Source organism: Phaethon aethereus, assembly GCF_964289735.1.
Source record: "Phaethon aethereus genome assembly, chromosome: 20".
Lineage (NCBI taxonomy): Eukaryota > Metazoa > Chordata > Aves > Phaethontiformes > Phaethontidae > Phaethon > Phaethon aethereus.
In genome coordinates this window covers 11,713,404-11,733,790 of record NC_138596.1, presented here as the reverse complement: position 1 = coordinate 11,733,790, position 20,387 = coordinate 11,713,404, and the positions used below count along the sequence as shown (strand labels likewise).

The 20,387-nt window shown below is 50.8% G+C and overlaps 1 protein-coding gene across 3 annotated transcripts in view; it reads left to right on the top strand.

The window, feature by feature from the left end:
- NR6A1 (nuclear receptor subfamily 6 group A member 1) overlaps positions 1-20,387 on the top strand; it is a gene marked incomplete at its 5' end in the record, with an annotated part of 91,609 nt that overhangs the window by 50,971 nt on the left and 20,251 nt on the right. The window contains one exon of one of the 3 annotated variants that reach the window (XM_082009114.1): positions 14,364-14,391. The exons of the other annotated variants lie outside the window; for them this stretch is intronic. Coding sequence (XP_081865240.1) covers positions 14,364-14,391 — 28 coding nt within the window. Of the gene's footprint in view, positions 1-14,363; positions 14,392-20,387 lie in introns of those variants that run through there. 3 annotated transcript variants of the gene reach the window in all.

Below are 20,387 nucleotides of genomic sequence, written 5' to 3'. Positions count from 1 at the left end.
TCTTTCAAGCATAAAGAAATACTAGCAAATTTATCTGTGGATAATGTTCTGAAACATGGAAGAACATCACTTCTGCAAGGGGGAAAAAGCCCCTGCAAAAGTTTGTTTTCTGTTTTGGTACCCTCATTTTTGAGGAAGGGTCTCTCCCCTACCTGACAACCATAGGAGAACAGGCGTCGTTCAGATACGTTTAGCTTGCTACCGTGTTGGTTTAGGTTTTCTTTGTTTTGTACAGCAGGTAAAGCTGTGAGCTCGGCTGGTTTCACGAGTGGTGCTGTAGCTTTTCTGTTTGTCCCCCAGAGCTGGGTAGAAGACTGGCTATAAAACCGTGTTTGAGCTGTGATTGCCTGTCGACATCATTTGAAACGTAGGTATTGGTATCATCATTTGCATATAACTCCTTTGTTATTTCTTTCAAAATTCATTCCACCTTTTATTTCTGCATGCAGAAACATAGCAATTCGCATGTACGGCCCAAGTGCAAATTCTGCACAGCTACAGCTAAGTTATAAATGAGACTAGAAATTACATGTAGCTCTGTGATTTAATTTTCTCTGACATATTGAGTCTATGTTTTAGCCTACAGAACTCCACAGCTGTGCCCCAATTCTCTTTTCCTTGTGATCTCAGCATCGCTGCCTTTTAAGGCCGCGCTGTTCCCGGCTCCCAGCAGGACCCCGTGTCGGACTGTCACCCTGCGCTCGCTGTGTTGCCACGGCGTGGAGCAGCTTCTCCCTGGGCTCGCGGATCGCACGTGCAGGGAAAAGTTTGGAGCGATTTAGTGGGTGGATGAGACTAGAGCAGAGTGCTTCATATTCCGCACGGCAGTGGACACCGAGGTGTGGGTGTGGGGGTTTCTCTGTGATTGCTGTCTGAGGGCAGAAGGAAAATGTTCATATTTTATTACAAATAAGAGGTGATAATGTAATTAGGTTTCGGCAAGACTTATGCCCGGGATGACGATTCACACGGGAAAAGATGGATGCTTTAAATAGAGGGCCGCTGCCCTGGTGGTATTTATGTTCTGTTTTATTAAGTGGCATTTGTATCTACAGGGCTATGTAAGCCTAACTCTCAATTTAACCGAATATTGACTGTGTTTTCATTCCGGTGCTGCCTTTAGCTAACAGCTTGCATTTGCTCGTATAAATGTAGTGCGAGCACAGTTCGCTGAATTTGGGGCAGGAACTTGCTCAATGTGATTTAGCATGTTCCAGCACACGGTATGCCACCCTCACCGTGCTCAGACACGTGAATCTGAACAGTTAGAGAGCGTCTTGTGAGTAGCAAAGACTGTTTTTCTGTGGTACGTGTGCTGCAAAGTCATCACAACGCAGCACAAATAGCCCTGTCTTCTCTGCTGAGAAGATGCCTGGTGGCAAGCACTGGGAGTTTTTTATCTGCCTCATTTTCAAGATTTATAATAAAAACACTAATGCAGATTTTCCATTTTAGCTTCTAAAAAATTAATAGGCTTACTTTAAATAAGCAACATGAAAATACAATATGATTGGCATTTCAACAATTTAACGCTGAAATGCAGGAACTGTTGTTGGGGCAGATCATTTTAATTTCAAATCCGAATCTTACACGTTTCCTCTAAAATCATCTCACATTTCGTACAGCACCTCGCGTTGGAGAGGACCCCTCCGGCTAAGCCCGGGTGCGCTGCATTGTGGGAGTACTTATGGAAATCATCGGCAGCCAGCGAGGCCGGCAGGATTTCAGCTGGCGAAGCGGAAGGCAGCCGTGGAAAGGCAGTTTTGTCTGTCTGTCCTGCCGCAGCACACACAGACACGCTGCCGCCGCTGTGCCTCGGGTGCACCCACTCCTCAGCCCCCTGAGAGGAACGGGGAGAGTTTGTTTATTTTAGGTAATCTGCCATTTTCACATTCCCAACACAGCAAAGCTAGTAAAACCAGGGTAGCAGTGGTGGGTTTAATGAAGTTTTAGTGTTTCTCTTCAGGTTGCAGCGCTAGCCATAAAGAGGAGAGTTGTTCCCGCAGAGTGCAGCTCAGGACACGCTTAATGAGGGGAAATCAGCCCCCCAATTCAGGGGCCACCGTCCCCGGGCAGTCACAGAGAAAGCTGGATTCCTTTGGTAGGTAATTTGGAGGCACAAGTTAAGACGTAATCACTGTCCTGACTTGGGTATCCTCTGAGCACGACGTTCCTGCACAAGGAATTGTGACTTCTGCCGGGCAGCTGCTTTTGAGCCGGCTGCTGGAAGAGATGCTGGCCTTTGTCGGCTGTACGGGGGAACCTGGAGCCTCTTCACCTGCAAGGCATAAAAGTTGGAAATCTCTATGGACTCAGTTCCAGGTCTGGTGGCCTGATGCCTTTGGTCCCATCTATACGTGCCGTTTCAGTAATTAACTTAGGCATTAACCTGCTCCTGCTATTAGATGTCATGCAAGCTCAATATTACTAAAAAGCTGCTCCATCAGCTGTGCTCCAACACAGCGTCATCTCAGACTCCTCTCTTCCAGTTCAGGATGGTCTCCACATCATTTTGGGATCTGGAGGAAGGCAATGTAGGACTTCCAGGTTCCCTTTGGAAAGCTGGCTGAGCCTCTATGGACCTTGTCCCGAATCCTCCACAACCTGACGGCGAATGCCGGCCTCAGGATGGTTTCTTTGTTTGAAATTAATGGCAAAGCAGCTACAGCCCTCTGTGGGCATCTCTGCCTCTTTGAGGGCACTTCATTTGGGCGGGTTTCGTTTCACACCTCTGGAATCTATTCCCCTGGCAATCTGTCCCTCAGTTCCCAGCAGGATCTAGGACTGCGCAACTTGGTAAAAATGCACTGAGCTCTCTTCTCAAGATAAACCTCTGCCTAGACTAAGAAATCAGCCAGTTAACCATGGATGCTCCAGACACAATTTGCTGGATAACTTGTATTTACAAATTGCAAGTATATGAATTTGTTCAAGCGCATTTTATGCTACTTGTTGCCTTCAAGCTGTAGCCACCGCTATTTTCTTCTGCTCGTGCAGCTTCTGCCCCGGCAGACCCGGTTGGGGCTTCCAGGCCAGAATACTGAATACTGCGCTGCAGTCGTGATGTTACAGCCATCTTCAGGAGTGAATCACAGACATATGAAAAACAAAATCAAAAAGCGAACGATAATGGAAGAACGCTGTCAGTAGCAGAACCTGTTGGGGAATTCAGGGTGCTGTGTGGAATGTCCAGTTAAAAAGGGCAGATTAAAAATAGAAACCACTTTTATGCACCCTGAATTCACAAATGCCTCCAAAACATCTGTGGTTGTCTTGAGAAGAAATGTAGAGGCCAAGAAACCCTCCTCATGGTGACAAACTGCGTAAAGAGAAGCCATTTGGCTGGCTTTACTGCCAGCACTGCGTTTCAGAGGGGACTCGGGGGAGCGCTGGTGGTGATCCAAAAGGTTTTGGATGTGGAGAATTATTTTATGTTTAAATGTCTTTCTCTAAAATAAATGTAAATTTTACTTAAGGGAAAAAAGGTTAAAAAGATAAAAAAAGATTCATTTTAGTATTTGTAAAATACTCTACAACTCTCTACAGCTACCTGAAAGGGGGTTGTGGCGAGGTGGGTGTTGGTCTCTTCTCCCAAGTAACCAGCGACAGGGCGACAGGAAATGGCCTCAAGTTGCGCCAGGGGAGGTTTAGACTGGAGATTAGGAAAAATTTCTTTACTGAGACAGTGGCCAAGCATCGGAACAGGCTGCCCAGGGAGGTGGTGGAGTAACCATCGCTGGAAGTGTTTAAAAGACGTGTAGACGTGGCACTTTGGGACACGGTTTAGTGGGCATGGTGGTGCTGGGTTGACGGTTGGACTTGATGATCTTAAAAGTCTTTTTCCAACCTTAACGATTCTATGATTCTGTAATTTGCTACTTATTTCCTCTGCATCTGCTCTGGCCATTGTCTGAGACCAGGTCGGGGCTTGCAGGGAGCTGGCGCAGTTCACATTTATGTTACCTTCTTTATGGAAACGCCGTGGGAACAGTACACTGATTTTAGACATACAAATGTGAGTGAAGTCATGATAATTGGTAGTTATTATTGTTTGGGTCATTGACATCCCAGGTCTGCTCAAACAGCTGTATTAAAAAAACAGTTGAGAAATAAATGTGAAAAGATGAGGAAGGAAGAAAATAATCACTTTACAAACAAAAAAATGGTTCCAGCAAAAGTGTATTTCCGAATCTTGCAGAAATAAAGCCTGGAGTACCCGGTCTGTGCCCATCCTCTGCCCTCCCGTCGCCACGAGCACGCGAAGGCAGAGCTGTTAATTCTGCCCATCCCCGCTCCGTCCTGCCATGTCCACTGAGGTGACATTCAGCGGCACGCAAGGACTCAAGAGTTCCACAAAAAGGGTTGTTATGAGCAGACCAGTAGCAGACCAGCAGCAGACTTGTCTGGTCCTGCTCCACGGGTCCCTTCTATGTTTAGATGCCTTAATGAGACAGGCTCTTGTGGTCAGGGCTGCTGACAGGAAAGAAAAGGGGAAAATAAAAATGTGTGTAGGGAAGTATCGTGGGAAAAGCATTCCACAGCATGCATGGGCTCTTAATGTCCTGAGGACAAAGTCAGAGGAATTCAGAGAAATAAAACCTCTTGGCTGGCTGTGACAAAGCATAGCATGGTTACATTATATTTAATGTATTTTAATTGACTCTGGTTTTGTCTCCCATCGGTTTTATAGTGTTGTCATCTGGAAGACAAAATATAGCACTATGCTTTCCCAGCAGAACTGTGCTTGGATCTGTACTGGTTTTATCTAGAAGACCAAACTTTGTGTGAACTAGATAATTACCCTGTAAATGAACCAGAGCAAATGCAGGTTTGTGAAGTATCTTCTAATGTGAGTAAAATAGTGACTAGTTACCAATTAAGTTAGCATGAGGCTGGATCATATGGAAAATAGCATGTGAAGATGTAGTTAGACTGTACCGTGAGACATACATACATAGGGATCAACTTGATATCCTAAAAATTAGTCCCACCATGTGGAATGAGTTCCTGACTCCAAAGCAGATACTTGGCACAGAGCAGATCTGCTGCTGCTTCAGCCGGGGAAGTAGCTGGTAATTAGAGGCTCATCTTCTGTGAGTCAGCCACAAAAGAAAATGAGGGCACATTTTTTGAATGGGCTTGATGAAAACAGAAGGATATTTGGATTAGAGATTCTTGGTTTCTTCTCTGGGTTTGGAGAAGAGTGTGATTTGTCATGGTTCCTTCTGAAGTGCCATTGTTGGTGCACCCTGCTTGGTCCCCTTCCTGTCTACTCGATTTGTTTGGTGGTTGTTGGGGTGTTTTTTGTGCAAGATGACCACTTTTCCCAGTTTCTCCTGCTTTCCTCCCCGTTTGTGAAATTAAAGGGAATTCCTTAATACACAGAAGACCCCCTTTTATCTTTGAGCTACCTTCTTGTGTAGAACACTTCTATGACTATAGGAATTTCATCTTGAAAATGTGTTGCAGTCCCAAGGACTCATGTTATGAACAGCCCGTTACAGCTATTACCAATATGTAGTCGCTTTCCTCCTCAAGTACATTATCTTGTTACCATACATTTAAATGTTTGATTTACAAAATGTTGCTGCCTGATACTCCAATGGATACCGAGTTTAAAGATTGTTTTAAATGGCTTTAATACAGACAGAGGTCAGAAAAGGCAAGATAACAGCAAAAGAGGCTATGTCAAAAAGTAATTAGAGCAGGACAAATGGATTGTGCAGGCATGTCGAAGGCTGTTATTTCTGTAGGCAGTGAGTAGGAAAGGTGTTAATGTAATGTGACAGATCTGGAGCAAAAATGAGGGTGCAGGGAAAACAAATAGGAGCTGACCAATGGAGTGGTTTAAATTATGAGGTTTGCTTTAACATAATTTGATTACACATGAAAGAAATGTTTAGTGTAGTTTCTTTGAAAATCTAATTGTCTTAAATACTGCATGTTCGATTCAGTCTTTACACCCCAAGGAGCCGTCCCCGCTCTCTAGCAGCCTCGCTATCTGTCAGTAATAGCATGTGAATAGTTTGCCCTGTGTAGCTTCACAGAGAGGAGGAGGCAAGGTTTTTTCCCCTAGTGTTGGTCTAGTAAAATTGGCTCTTATTTGCAGTCACGTACATCTTAATTTGGGCCCTCGTGCTATCTGGGGTGGGTGGTATCCGGGGCCTAGGAACTGCTGGTAGAAATTACGTGAAAACTGAGAGTCTAGTTTATCAGAAAGAAAGGACTAGGATCAGGTTTAGCAGAGGGAAGACGGGGGGTAGCAGTTATTTTTTCAGGACTCAGCTCTTGCTCTATTCAAAAGTGAGAGCAGTATTAGTAGGAGGGGGGTAGGAATGCAGAAGTGCCCCGAATTTCCAGACTGCTCCAAAGGACTGGACAAAATAAAAAGATTTCATTTCCTGAGCACTGTCCTCCTCTGTGGTGTCACGCTGAAATCATTCTGCCTGCTGTACATGTAAAGGTTCGCCTTCGCAGGCAGAACAGCCTGTTGTAGTTTATGGGAACATTTCCCTAACATCTGCAATAGCAGAAAATTAAAATGATGAAAGCGTCTTTATTAAGGAGCCACCGATGAAGCTTTGAGCTGGATGCTTAAAACGTTACGGCTAGACAACAAAAGGGGATTCAGAGTCCATGAAAAATCATGCTCAGAGGCAGCTAGGCTTGGGATACCACTGTGCCGCCTCTGCCGTGCCGGTTGCCTGGAGTCCCTCTAGAAAGGAAGTAGAATTTACACAAGTTTTTTGAGTATGGGAATTTGTCCTGCCCCATCGTCTAGTGTCATCTTGTCTTCCTTTAATTGTCCTTGCATTTCTAATAAATATACTTTCTGTGGATTTTGACATTTTGCAATTTCATTTAAACTCGACATCATCTCAAGAGGTAACTGTGGTTCATAGATGGATAAGGTGAGATAGATTAAAGGTGGTAAATCATTCAGTCTTCACGCTGAGGCAGCGCTGGCAGAGTTAAGAACAGGAGCTGGGAGTCCTGGTGATGTTCTTCCGTTTGGAATACGCTGTTTTTACGCGTGGAATACGCTTGGCCAGTTACCTGGGAACAAAAGGACGGTCTGTGGGTGTTGTCGGGGTGTACCAGAGGGTTTCTCCGTACTTTCATTCCCACTCTTGTAAATTCCGGAAGAACATTTCTGTTCAGCTTCTCCTTTCCTGGTAAAACAAGAGACGAGCGTTACAAACTTCAGCAGGTTAAACGCGATACTCAAAGACGACCGGCGAAGCGGGCGCTTCAGACCGCTGCTGCCGGTAACAGCAAAGCTAACTGCGGCAAAAGTGAAGCCACGGGGCCAGCCCGCGGGACTCGCCCACGGGCGGGAGCGTCGCGGAGCCGCGGTCCGGTGCGGCGCGGGCGGGAGGGCGCCCGCCCCCGGGGCGGGGGGGCGTCTGCGCCCGGGGGCGGCGGGGGCGGGCGGTGACGCCGCGGGCGGGCGGTGACGCCGCGCTGTGACGCGCTGCCGCGCTCGGCTTTAAAGCCGAGGGCTGCGGGCGGGCGCGGGGCTGGGCCCGGCTCGCCGTCGGTGCGTGCTGCCCTCTCCCGCCCGGCGCGGCCGGCGCGGGGCCTGGCAGCGAGCCGGGCCGGCGGGGCAGCGGCGCGGGGCGTTGCCCCGGGGCTGCTGCCGGGGGCGGGCGGCGCTGGGATCCCGTCTCGCTCGAGGGCGCGGCAGCGCGTTTAACCCCCGCGGTAAAGCCCGGGGCTTCCCTCCCCCCGCGGCATCCACGCGCGTGCCCGGCTCCCGGGCGGTGCCGCGGCCTTTCCGCCCCGCCTGGCTCCGGTGTCGCGCGGGGCTCCCGCCCTGCGCCGGCTCGCGCTTGCGCCGCCCCTGCGAGCCCCACCCGTGTGCGAGGGGCGCGGAGCCCGCGGGTCGCCGACGGGACGCGTCCCGGGCGCCTCACGACCCAGGCCGGCTCGCCAGCGCGGCAGCCTGCGGGCCGCGCTCCTGCGCCGCGCGCTGCCTGAGCCGGCGCTGCCGGAAAGGCGCCTCGCGCTTGGGTTTGTTTCGGGGCGTACCGGTCGCTGCCGGTTTGGAAGTGATGCTCAGAACAGCAACGACAACGGCGGTTACAATAACGAACTGTTGGTCTGTTGTTGTTCTTAAAACCACCAGCAACTGCAGCAGGCAGCGGAGTTGGTTGCAATTTGTGTAAGTCAGGCCTAAAATAATCTTTCGGCTTTTCAGTTTGCCACTTAAATGCACGAGACTTTTCCCGCCTCTTCAAATCCGGGAGATACTCTCTGCCTTCTGACCTCGCTCCTTCTCCTCTGTTCCTACATCCCGCTAAACATTTGCGTTTTCTGCCCAGGCACGGACACGTTTCGGGTTGGGATGAAGAGGTTTCCGCTCGTTTGTGCACGCGCTGCCGTAGGTGGGGCGCGCTGGCAGGTGGGATGTGCCGGGATGAAGCCCCGCTGCTGCACCCGGCGTTCGCTCGTGGGATTCTGTGCCTGAACGTTGGCGCCGTGGGAGAAACGACTGACTGCGGAAGGACACGGGGAGGGTGCGAGGGTGGGATCCAGGCCCGGGCTCGCTGTCGCAGGCGCTGCAGTGGGGCTATCGCTGGTAATGGGGACCCAGCTCAAGGACTTCTTCCTGTTTTCTGGAATGTTCTGAAGCTGTGTGACTGATTTGGGTTACTGGGAGTTACAGGAGATGCTCCCAGAATAGGATGGAGTCATCCCATAGGAAGGGGAGCGCTTTCTGCAGAGGGTTTAGAAAGGGCTCGATTGCCTGCTCATAGAAATGAAAAGCTTTTCCCTTTGCAATTCTCCTTTCTTGTACTCGCCCACTAAGGCAGTAAAACCATATACTTCTCATGCCTGCAATCCCGTTTGTTCTCCTTTTTCCTCTGAAGGTGACCTCTCTAAGGAGCCCTTAACCCCCCCCCTGCTTTTTCCTCTGTTATATAGAGCTGGTCTCCACTATTTGTCACCCATCAAGCAAGATGCAATGAAACACTTCTTGCAAGCCGTTCAATAGGCTGGGATGGCAAATGCAGTGGCCAAGCAAATAAAAATATAAACAAACAAATAAAACTGGAAAATTGATAGAAGGATTCACTTTGCACAATGACCTATCGAACTAATAAGAAGGAGGAAAATGGTTAATTTTATGTTCACCAGGTGAGTACCTTCACCGGAATTATTAACACCACAGTCCTGGTGTGTTTAGTGCTATGGCGCAGGGGCATTACCCACATCTGTTATTAAACTGCTATCGCAAGGCTTGTAAGAAGTCGGGCGGATGTTTAATATCATTTCTTGCAGTTCTTCCCATAGCTTCTCTAAACAATGTGTTTTTAATTTTTTTATTGTCTCTGAAATATCTGTATACATAGAGTGAGGGGAGTAGAGTTTTGGGGGAAAGTATGTGCTGTGTTTACCTGGAACCAGTTCTCTCGCTGCCGTGGCTGAAAGCGGGAACGTCCACAGTACTGAGGCTGCTGAGATGCATTAGTCTGAGTTTATAAAATTTATTGAGCTATGTTTGCAAACCAGCGTGTGTGGGCCCTGGGCATTGTTCCCTGGCTGAGGCTCCTGCGCGCATGGGGCTGTGCCTGCTGAACTGCGCAGGCTTAGGGGCATCAGCACTGCCGGACGGAGATGCTGCCAGTGGCACCGATTGCTGTTTGCTGGTATTTTCTTATGCACTATTTGTTGCTTGAAATCAAAACCACTGTAGTGTTTTCGTTCGGTCCGTGGTGAGCTCAGTTATGTGGAGGCAGCTCTTGGTTGAGTTGCCTTTAGTGCCGAGATGTGCTCGGTTTTGTTATCCGCAGCTCGGACTTTGTTCATGCCACAAAGGGGCCAATGTCTCAAACTGCGTGGACACAACAGAGCGCCGATTGTCATGAAAATGGGCAAAGCCTTGCTGGAGCCCAGAGAATTATGGAACAGTGGCTGTTGGATGGGAGAGCAAGAGCGCGAGGACGAGCTGCCCCCACCCTGGGGCCACACGGCTCTGCCAGCCCTGTTCTGCCCAAATTTGGGTTTTTCATGAAAGTTTTTTGGGATCAGCTCTGGCAAGTGACGGTGTCTGCAGACCGTGTCCTGGAAGACTGTTGCTGTTCTGGTCTGGCAGTGTCTGAACCATTTCAATGCTGCCTCACGCCTCCAGCTAGGCTCTACATTTCTGAAAAAGTCACATTTTTTGAGAATTCCTTCTCTCTGGAATCTCACAGCGTGAGAGTCTCACGGGAGCACCTGGGGAGAGCGGCAGTGCCCGGCAGTGCCTGCTCTGCACCTGCCTGCAGAGTCGCTTCTCGCTGGCAGCCCGGGCAAAACACCCACGCTCCCGAAAGCAAATAGGGAAAATGTTCTTAAGAAAAAGCTCTCAAAGCACTCCTGCATTTGCACAGGATGCCTTGTGAAGTTTTGCACAACTCTTACTCATATTTTCCTTTTCTCCTGCCACATTTATAACCTGTCATCTTCTCCACTTTGCCTGGCACCACTGTTCACTGTGGACAAATTGCAGCAAAACTTAGTGTTTTTCCTATCCTCGCTTGCAGACAAGTGACCCTGTTGGTCACGGGACGAGCCAATGCTCAGCACATCCCGGAGATCTTCCCGTGTCCTCCTCTTGCTTCCCATGCCCATCCCTTATGGCCATAATGTCAGGACAATAAATCTGTGGCAGGCAGTGGTGTCACTTGTCTCGTTTTTGGCAACGGTTTTGGCTTGTACTGTTACAAAGTGCTGTTATTCTAAGATTTGTGCTCTCAGTTACAGTAGCACCAGCTCTTTCTGTTTGGGGTAGGAACTGGCTGATTCAGGCTAAAATAAGAACTAGCCACTTTATTTTTCCTTTTACCAGACTTGCTGTAAGGCTGTTTGGTTCAGGCTATGGAATTAATCTTTCTTGTCTCTTTTCCTGCCCTCTGCCCATTCCTAGTCTGGCCTCTCATTTTACAGAACAGTTCCAGATCTTTGCAGTTATTTTCTGCCCTTAAGGATTTATTATGGACAAACTGTGACATGCGCATTTAATGTGAGTTTTGAGTAATTTGGAAGATGTGGGTTGTTTGGCCAATTATCCTTTTCCTAGCCAGGTTTTGTCTATACTTGCAGTTGTTTCTGAACTAGCAGGGGTTTTTTTGGTGTATCTCTGTTTTGAATCCCAACAGCATTTGTGTGAGCAACTTAATGTTGGCCTGTTATCCTGAGATTAAGTTGCTTTATTTCAGATCGCTGTGTCCACATCACACTGTGGTGTTACAAAATAAGCACTCTGCATTCTGGTCACACTTCTCCGAGGGGTGCCGGGAGCGAGCGGAGCGCTCGCATGGGATGAAGAATGCGGAGATTTGGGAGCAGGCACAATTGCAAGCAGCTGTGTAAACAGCGCAGCCAGGGGACGGCTTACCTTGGCCATGCGCTGCGAGGGCAGGGAACAGCTCCTCACACAGCCCTGCTTTGGTAACCTCCAAAGTAAAAAAAGAGAGGTCAATCCGAAGAGCATGTCAAGGACCGACACAGCAACTTTACAGATTTACAGCATAAGCAAACCAGAGACCTGGCCCAGTGCAGGACTGGTTTGCGACAGCTTGCGCCTGCATTATGCACCTGCTCCTGCTGAAATGCTGGGTTAAAAACGGGATTATGAAAGACAGAGTCGCAGGAGGCTTGGGGTTGGCAGGGACCTCTGAGACCGTCTGGTCGGACCCTTCTGCCCAAGCGGGGTCAGCTGGAGCAACGTGCCCAGACTGCCAGGAGGACGCTGCTGAGCTCTGCTCTTGCGTGCACATGGCGTTATTTTGCATTGCTGGATGTCACCAGAAAGCAATAAAATTTCAGGCTTGGGACTGAGTGAAATATGACCTCTTTTGTTGCCTCTGCGCCTTGTTTATTTTAAGTCAGCCATTTCTCAGAGCATGGTTGAGCCCTGCAGGCCCCAGGATGAGGAACAGAAGCAGGCTGTGGCTTTTGAACAGAGTCAGCGTAGGCAGCTGGAGGACAGGTTGGATGGGGCATCGGCAGAAACGCCTTTGGCCATTCCCTTAAATGCCCTGGTGTGGTGAGCATTGCTTTGGGCTTGGTCAAGCCCAGCTGACAACTGGGACAGGTTATCGGACATCCCTTGTTTGCAGCACCAAGGACACATGAACTGCACAATGTCCAAGGCCGAGCTCATGCCAGGAGGAGGATGAAGGAGCAGAAGAGCTTCATGAAAACATTCACTGGTGCAGAGGAACAGGCGGCTGTATCTGACGGAGAGCTCAGCGTTACCAGGGCTGCCACGGTGGTACCTGTTTTGAGGTGGGCAGCTGAATCAGCCACGGATTTATTGTTGTGCAAGTTTGCACTGCCACTAAGTTTAAAGGCAGAGACGGTCCCCCTCGAGGAGGTTGAGCAGCATGGACTGTTTTCTTATGTGAGAGAGAAATTGGGAAAAGATGAAACTGCCAGTGTCTCAGGTGGTGTTTTTCATTATATACTGATTTTCTTTCTGGAGCTATGGCCAGTATGATTTGAACTGCGTTTTAGCAATAGCGCTGCTGAAACTATTGCCATTAGGAAAGTGAACGCCAGCTCACCGACAAGCCGGTGTAGATCATACTGTTCAGTTCGGCTCACTTGACTGACCTTTGCACTTGTCCATCCCCAGCTGCGTGCGCACCAGTCCGGCCGCGAGCATTGTCTCTCTCACACTGCTGCCTTCGGCCACCACTTGGTTCAGGTGACCAGAACCAGGCTGCATAGCTCCCTCGTCCCTGTCAGCATCCACCACCGCACTCCTCCCGTGGGAGGTGTTCTCACGGGGACTCGGAGGGCCCTTCTCCCTGCTGATGGCACACCTACTTCTGTTTCCTGATCTGATGCTGTTTCTCAGGCATTGTCTTGTTTTTTTTCCCACTCCATCCCAACTTTAAAAGGCTACTGTGGCACTTCAAGGCTGACTGCAGAACATACCTGCAGGCAGAAGGCAGAAGCCCCAGTTCCCCAGCACGGCTCAGCAGGTGTATTTTTTTCTACAGCTGGCTTTGGTTTCCATGTTAGTCTGGGTACTAATCTTCAAGTCAGCTTTTGTAAGGCTGATGACAAAACCAGAAACTGATGCTGAAATCACTTCTCTAAACCGAGCCTGTGCTAAGCAGCCTCAGAAGACAGAAAATGATTATGCAGCAGTTTCTGCAGCTTTCCTCCAGAGTGCTGGTGTTGGGCATGGCTGAGGGGGAGGCTGGAACAGGTCATGCTTCTGCTCGTCTGGCAACGACGGCGTTTCTGTAAATGAAGACTATGAAACAGTGTGAGCTCGTGCCGGGTTGACTGTTCGCCCTTGGGAAGTCTCCGTGTTAGCACAGACCAAGCGCATGTGTTGCTCTGGTGAGGAAGTTGAAGTGAGCATCCAGGTGCCAGCGTCCCGTCCCCGTAGGCTGCCTTGCGCAGGCCCCCGAGGAGGCCTCTGGTCCCCTGCCCCGTAGCGACCACCGCCACGGCAGCGCCTGCATTCCCAGTCCTGTGGGAACTGGGAGTCCCAGTGCACGTTCACAGCGGGCTGCGGCCGTCGGCTGTGCCGTGGGAGCGCTCTGCCACGGGTGGGCACAGGAAGGTGTGTGCTGGCGGGCAGCGTGGTGCCTTCCGTTGCCTGCACTGGCGTGTGCGGTGCAGGCAGCTATGCCTGTTGCCTGGTGCTGCCTGTGGTTGCGTAGTTGTAAAGCAGGACCCATCCATCCCGGGCTTGCGTTTCAGTGGCTATTAAAACCGAACAGAAGTTTTTGGCCAATAGTTGTTATCAGTTCAAAGAAATAATTTTCATGCTAGAAAATCCTGTTGTTGTTATTGTTTCTTGGCGTGTGTGTGAATTTAACACCTCAGCAGACGGTTCTTTTGACCATGCTAGGAAGTCGGTGGAAAACTAGGCAAAGCTGCGGCTGCACACCTGACCCCCGAGGCTGATACTGGCCCGTGGCCGATGCTGGCCCGTGGCTGATGCTGGCCCATGGCCAATGCTGGCCCGAGGCTGATACTGGCCCATGGCCGCTGCTGACCCATGGCTGATGCTGGCTGATGCCGGCCCATGGCCGCTGCTGGCCGCGGCCCTGGCGCTGCTTCCTGCCCGCCGCCCGGGCACCGTTTGGCGGGGCCCCCGGGCGAGGGGGCCCCATCCCGGCCCCCCCGGCGGGGCGCGGGGCTCGGGGCCGCCGGGGCCGGGGCGGTGCGGGCGGCCCCGCGGCCCCCCGCGGCCCGGCGGAGGCGGCGCTGACATCACGGCTCGTTAGCATAGGGCCGGCCCGCGGTCGGCGGCGATGGCCGAGCCGGGCTGCCCGCCCGCCCGCGCCGCTGGCCCCGCTCCCCGCCGCGCCGCCGCCATGAGGCGGCCCTAGGAGCGCGGCGCCGGGGGGATGAAGCGGGACTCGACCTGCATGGAAGGTGAGCGGGGCCGCGGGCCTTTGTTCGGGCGGCGGCCGCCGGGGGGGTGCGCGGCCCGGGGGACGCCGCCTCCGCCCCCCCGCAGCCGCCGGGGCCGCGGCCGGGGCCGGCCCACGCCGGCGGGGAGAGCGGCGCTGGGGAGCGCGCCCGGGGGCGGCCGCGGGGCCGCGGCGGTGGGACGGCCGGGCCGGCCTTTGCTGTGCTTCCCCGTCGGTGCCCCGCGGTGTGCGGGCCGGGCGAGCCGGTTACGCGATTTAAAAAAAAAAAGAAAAAAAAAAAAGAAAAAAAAAGGGTATTAGTTTGGTTTGTGGCTTAATTTGTTTCTATTTTAAACTTCCTAATCCCTTTCACCATCTGGAAGCGCTTTTTTTAGTATTGTTAATTATTGATAGTATCGGGTCATGCAGGCACTTGATAACGCAGCGCCATCTCTCCCGGGACTAACAGTACTTCACAGATATTCTGCAGCTCTTTTTTTTTTTCCCTACGATTGAAGACTGTGGCAAAGCTCTTCTTCAGAATAAGGGCGGAATCTTTCAGGAAAGCGCGCTGCGCGCTTGGGTAACACACGTTTTGAAAAGTCGTAATTTTGAGTTGTGCCTAGGCCCTGCCTCCTTGTAGGCAGGGACTGCTGGGTTTTGTTGTTGTTGTTGTTTTAATCTCAGATTTTCTTAATTCCGCATCATTCTTAGTCGCTACACATACAGACAACTTAAATAGGTCCAAGAGAATTATTTTTAGGCAGGCAAGTCAGCTTTTAACCTTACTGCTTTGTAACGTATCAATTTGTAAGAAAAGAGTATAAACCAGATTTTAATCCGGAGCGTATGGCCGTGCTGGAACAAGGGCAGGGGACCACGCAAAAAAGCTGTAGTTTTCTTAAATAGGCTTAGAGAAAGTCGATCACTTGGGAGAGCGACTGTAAACCCAGAGTCGACCCGTAAGCTGCGTGAACGCGGGTCGCGCGAGGCAGACCCGGGTCCCTGCCACAGCAGCTGCGGGCTGCCGTTTCGGCAACCGGGGGCACATTTTGGTGCAGTGGGCTTTTGTTCCAAACTCTTTGTGCAACAACTGGCTGGAGCGAAGGATCAGGCCCCGTCGCCCGTCCTCCCTGTGCCGCACAATGGAGCGGGGTGACGATCCCGCGGCGGCCCTCGGCCGGCTCCTGCCTGCGTGTGGCGGGGCCGGCGCTGGGCCCTGCGGGACGTGGGTGCGCTGGGGCGCAGGGCTGGGTGTTGGGGTGGGGCAGGGCCGGGGGCAGAGGGGCTCCCGGCCCGCCCGGGAGAAGTTGCATGTCGCAGATGAGTTTTTGACATGCAAATGGTGTGCGGTCCCAGCCCACGGAAGGGAAGAGAGAAAGGTTTCATCAGCTGCACGCTCTTGATTTATACCTACACAAAAAAGAGCAACCGATGATTTCTGTCTTTTTATGAGGATTTTCTTTTGACTGAGCTCTTTGGCAGAAACAAAATCAGTGTGGACTGAGACTGTGAGTTTTGGATTTAATTACTGGAAAGGGAGAGCAAAGCCGAGATGTGCTGGCCATTTCTCTGTCGTGGCATTTCTCCTCTCTTTCTTTTCAATACTCGGTCGGTGCTTTTTAAAATGCAGCTGCACTCTGCGACTCCATAAGTGTAACATCTTTCTACAGTATGGAGAATAAGGTCGCAGGCAGCCTCTTTCTTTCCCCTTCTTTTTTTTTTTTTTTTTTTTTTTTTGTTAAAGGACTTGAGGAGGCTTGTCCATTTAAATTAACCTTTATCCCAGCTGGGCACACAAATGTTTTTGTTTTAGTTCACAGAGGGTTAATTCTATTCAGGCTCTCACCACGGCTGGCCTGATCCGGGGCAGCACAATCTGCTCTTTGAGCCCGGCCTGGCCAGGCAGGACACTGGTGCCTTCGCCTGTGTCCAGCATGGGGCTGGGACCCCCATCTGCGGGGTGAATGGGGGAGCGGGACGCCCCGGCCCATTGTGTGCCCGGCCGTGGGCTTGGCCGCCGAGGTCGCTGCTGTCCCGGGGAGGGGCCACCGAACAGAAGATTTAATCCCAGCGTTCATCGATTATAAGTTGAAGAAAAGCCCCTTAAAATACGCCTGGTTTTGGGGGTGGGCTTGCTTGGACAATGCAGCACTCCGCAGTGAGGGGAGAATCACCCCCGTTCTCTGTAGTGAATTTAACAAGATGGTTTTCTTGAAACTAAAAATCGACAACGAAAAAAATCGTTAGGAAAGATAAGGAGAAAAAGAAACCTTTAAGACGTATGTTTGTGTGAGGCATCATCAGAGGCCAGAGGCGAGCAAGATTTTGTTAGGATTTAAGTAACACATGTGTGAGATCCCCCCCCTCCCCAAACAGCTGGTATTTAGCAGCTTGAGATTTAAACCCAGCTAAAGGGCACTGCGGGGTGTGTGATAGGTAGGGTGAGTTAATCGTGAAGCAAATAAAAGATATGCAGTTGAAAAGATTTTAAATATATTAACGAATTGCAGTGCTGAGTGTCATCTGTAATCTTTTTTTCAGCTACGAAAGATTTTCTCAGCTGTAAATCACGTTCTGTTGTATAAATGGGAAGTTTTGCAAACTGCAGCTTTCTGCGTCTTCCCTCTCGCTTTTCAGCAGGACCAAATCCCAGCACCGTCTGGTTTGTGCCTCCACTTTTGGCCCCACTCTAGGAAGTAAAGCCTTTGTTTCTGCTCCATTATAGAGCACTGATACTACAAGTCACGCAAGCTGGCTGCACGGGCACTCAGTCTTATTTCCAAGGTAAATCTCTCACAGGGAGCTGCATCTGCAGGGGTGGGTGTGATCCTTCTCGCACTGAGCTGCCGAGATGAAGCCAGCACCGGGTCCCCTCCAGGAGCGTGGCCGTGCCGCCCGCCCGCGCTCGGAACACCGCAGGCGCTTCCCGTAGCCCGCTCGGGGTGGTCGTCCGCAGGAGTGGTACAGGTGGGAGCGGTGATGAGGCTTGCTGGAGGCTGGACGTGTGTCCCGGTACTTTAGTTTATTTGCTGTGTATTTAAATGCCCATTCATGCGCTTTAGAGTTTTTCTGTACATGTCCTTGCCGTGTGCTTCAGCAGGATTCGAAGGTACTTCCTTTTGGAAATTCATAGGAATTTTCTTTTAAAAATTAGCAAGACTACTCATTTCGTTGGGGGGAAAAGCAAGTCTCTTAAAAAAATAAGTGTGTTGTTTCTATCATTTGCCTTATAAAACATAGACAAGGAGAGATTTCTTCTCTTTCTCTCTCTGTCTTCTGTGACTCTTGTGTAACATCATAATATTCTTGGAGAATTTACATTGTATTAAAATGTGGTATGAAACCTACCATGACCTTTGAAAACAATGCATCCTTTAATGTGGCTTTGGGGAGGGGTTAGCGAGGGAGTAGCCATAAAAATCTTCAGAGTTCAAGATGAGGTTGAGATTTTTGTGAGTGCCTTTGTCGTAGCAGCAACTGTTTGATTTAGTGGCCCCTGCTACAATGGGTTGTGAGAACAAAGCCAGAATATCCCGTGTATGAGTTCGTTAAATGTAAGACCCATCAGGAAAATTGGGGGGGGGGGGGGGGGGAAGCTTCCAGAGCCCTTACTCTCTGAAATAAAACATCTGCAAGGTATTTGAAAAAACTCCTCATCACTTGCTTCGTTTCTTAACCTACGTTGTCTTGTATGGCTTTTGAAACCAGAGAACTCAGTGAGGCGAGAGGTAACAGAGCCAGGGAGGAGGGAGGGCTACTTGCTTTAAAACTATTATACTTACTATGTGTTTTGATATTCTAGTGAAATTTCAACGTCAAGGGAGTTCAGAGCACCCCCAGCACAAAACTGCTTTAGATTTGCCTGTGCTTTACCAGTAAAGTTCGCTGCGGTTGTGCCCCGCTGTCCCACCGTTTGCCTACACAAGGCGCTTGCATTAAGTAGGGTGAAAAATAGCAAAGGTCGGGAGCTGGCAAACCCGTGGGTCGCAGGGGCAGCGTCTTGGGCCTGGTCACGGTTCCTACGGGATCTTTTTAAACCTTTGAAACTCTTAAGGCTTTCTTTATCTACCGGTTTTGTGTCAGCAGCAGTTTATGAGGTGTACGGGCACCTCTCTAGTCCCTGGAGGTCTGTGTCTTTGTTCACGGTGTGTGCCGCTGTTCTACGGTGAATTTTGATCTGGAAACGCACCCAGTTAACAGCTTCTGCAGGGAGGTATGTGCAGTTACTGTGGCGATGGGGCCGTTCACGCCGCCTCGCTGTCACCCTGCTAGCAGGGAGACGGGGACGGCGAGGGAAGGGTTCTGATTCCTCCGCGCTTTAATCATCCAGGCTCCCCGTGTTCGCCAGGCGACAGCCCTATTCTTCCTACAACAAAAAAGCTGTGCCTGGAAATGAGCCCTCATTTACATCCTCGGCCGTCGGCGCGCTCGGGGTGAGGAGGGAGCCCGTGATGCGGCACGGGACGCCGCGGGCTGGGCGCCGCGACGCTGCGGCAATCCACCACGCCCTCCTCTGCCTTTTACCGTGTGCATAAGCCGGTAGTTTCATGGCTCCCTAATTCCGCCCCAGCCTGCCCGGCCGTGGCACGGCGTGCCCGGCGGCGAGCGCGGCCGTTGCTGCTGACCCCGGGATCCCCCAGCGCCCACGATTTATGGCCCTGCTGGTGGGAGCAGGGGGAGGGCCAGGAGTTAAGCTGAGGCTGAGCTAAACCCTGCGGATAGAGGACTCTTCAGTCCGAGGCTAAGCCCCTGGCCCCCTCCCAGCGCTTATCAGATAGCTGAAGGTAGAGATTATGCAACGGGTGACTACAAAGTCATGTTGGGCAGCCTCCCTTCAGCGAGATGCTCAGATAGCCCCCGTCCTGATCTGTACCAGCATTCCTCTGGGTCTGCGTTAAGCACATACCTGAGGCTGTCTGTCCTGTAAAACTGGGAGTGTTTTAGTGTGGTGATGACACCGTGAATGTTTCTGTAGTTAAAGTTTGCGTTTCTCTCATTCATCCCTTTATTTTAAGGTTTTATAACAATTATAGTGAAATTTGCAGACAAGTGCAAATTTGCATGCTGTGCGTTAGCGGACCTTTTAAAGATTGATAGAGATTGGTTATGGTTTCTAGTGGGTTTAAACTGTGGAGAAAGCTGCTTGTGAATAAGAGCAGCTGCTTTAGATTTTTACTTGGCTTGTGTAACTGAAAACTGGTTTCATTTCTGATCCTAATACATTTGGCTCATTTATTTCTATAGCGTTCACATGGTCTCCAGCAGTAAGAAGCTGCACACTGGTTTGTCAGGTTGCTTGGGCTTTATCAAGTTTGGAGAGGACTTCACTGTGACTTCTACCTCCTGCCTCTCCAAAAATCCCATAGATAAAACCACCTTTGTCTCCTAAAACTCCGTGATCAAATCTAGGTGAGGAAACCCAGGCTGGGTGTTGTCATGCTGGAGTGGCTTTGAACCCATCATCTTCTCAGGCCGGTGCTGCTGCAAGGGTGGGGTTTTTCAAGGCCTGTCTTGTTTCGCCGAGTGACGCGCAACGGGAGCAGCGGGGTGTGGGTAGCACACAGGCACCACGCGGGTTTGTGTAGTTGTGTGCCTGCCCAGTCTGAGCTCTCTCAGCTCCCTGCACGGGACGATGGGCGCAGGCGGCCGCCGTGCCCTGCTCCATCTCCTGCCTCAAGCAGCGGTTCGGCCCCCGCCTGCTCCCGGCGCTGCGCCCGGCTTCTTCCTCCCTCTCTGCTCTGGCTGTGCTATCTTTGTCAGGTTTCTCCATTTTGAATGTTTGCTCTTCAAGGGTTTTTTTTTATTCTTTCTTATGCCATCTCCTTGGGTTTTCTGACCTGGTCGGTCTGTCTGTCTGTCTCTCTCCCTTCTCTTACTGCCCTCTCCTCACCTCTTGTTACTCACCTTCTCAATCGTTTACCTGTGAGACCCATCATCTCTGACACTGTGTGACCCTCTGCCACCCACGCTGGAGAATCGCTGTAATTCCCTTGTCACCTGGACAAGTCACCGTTG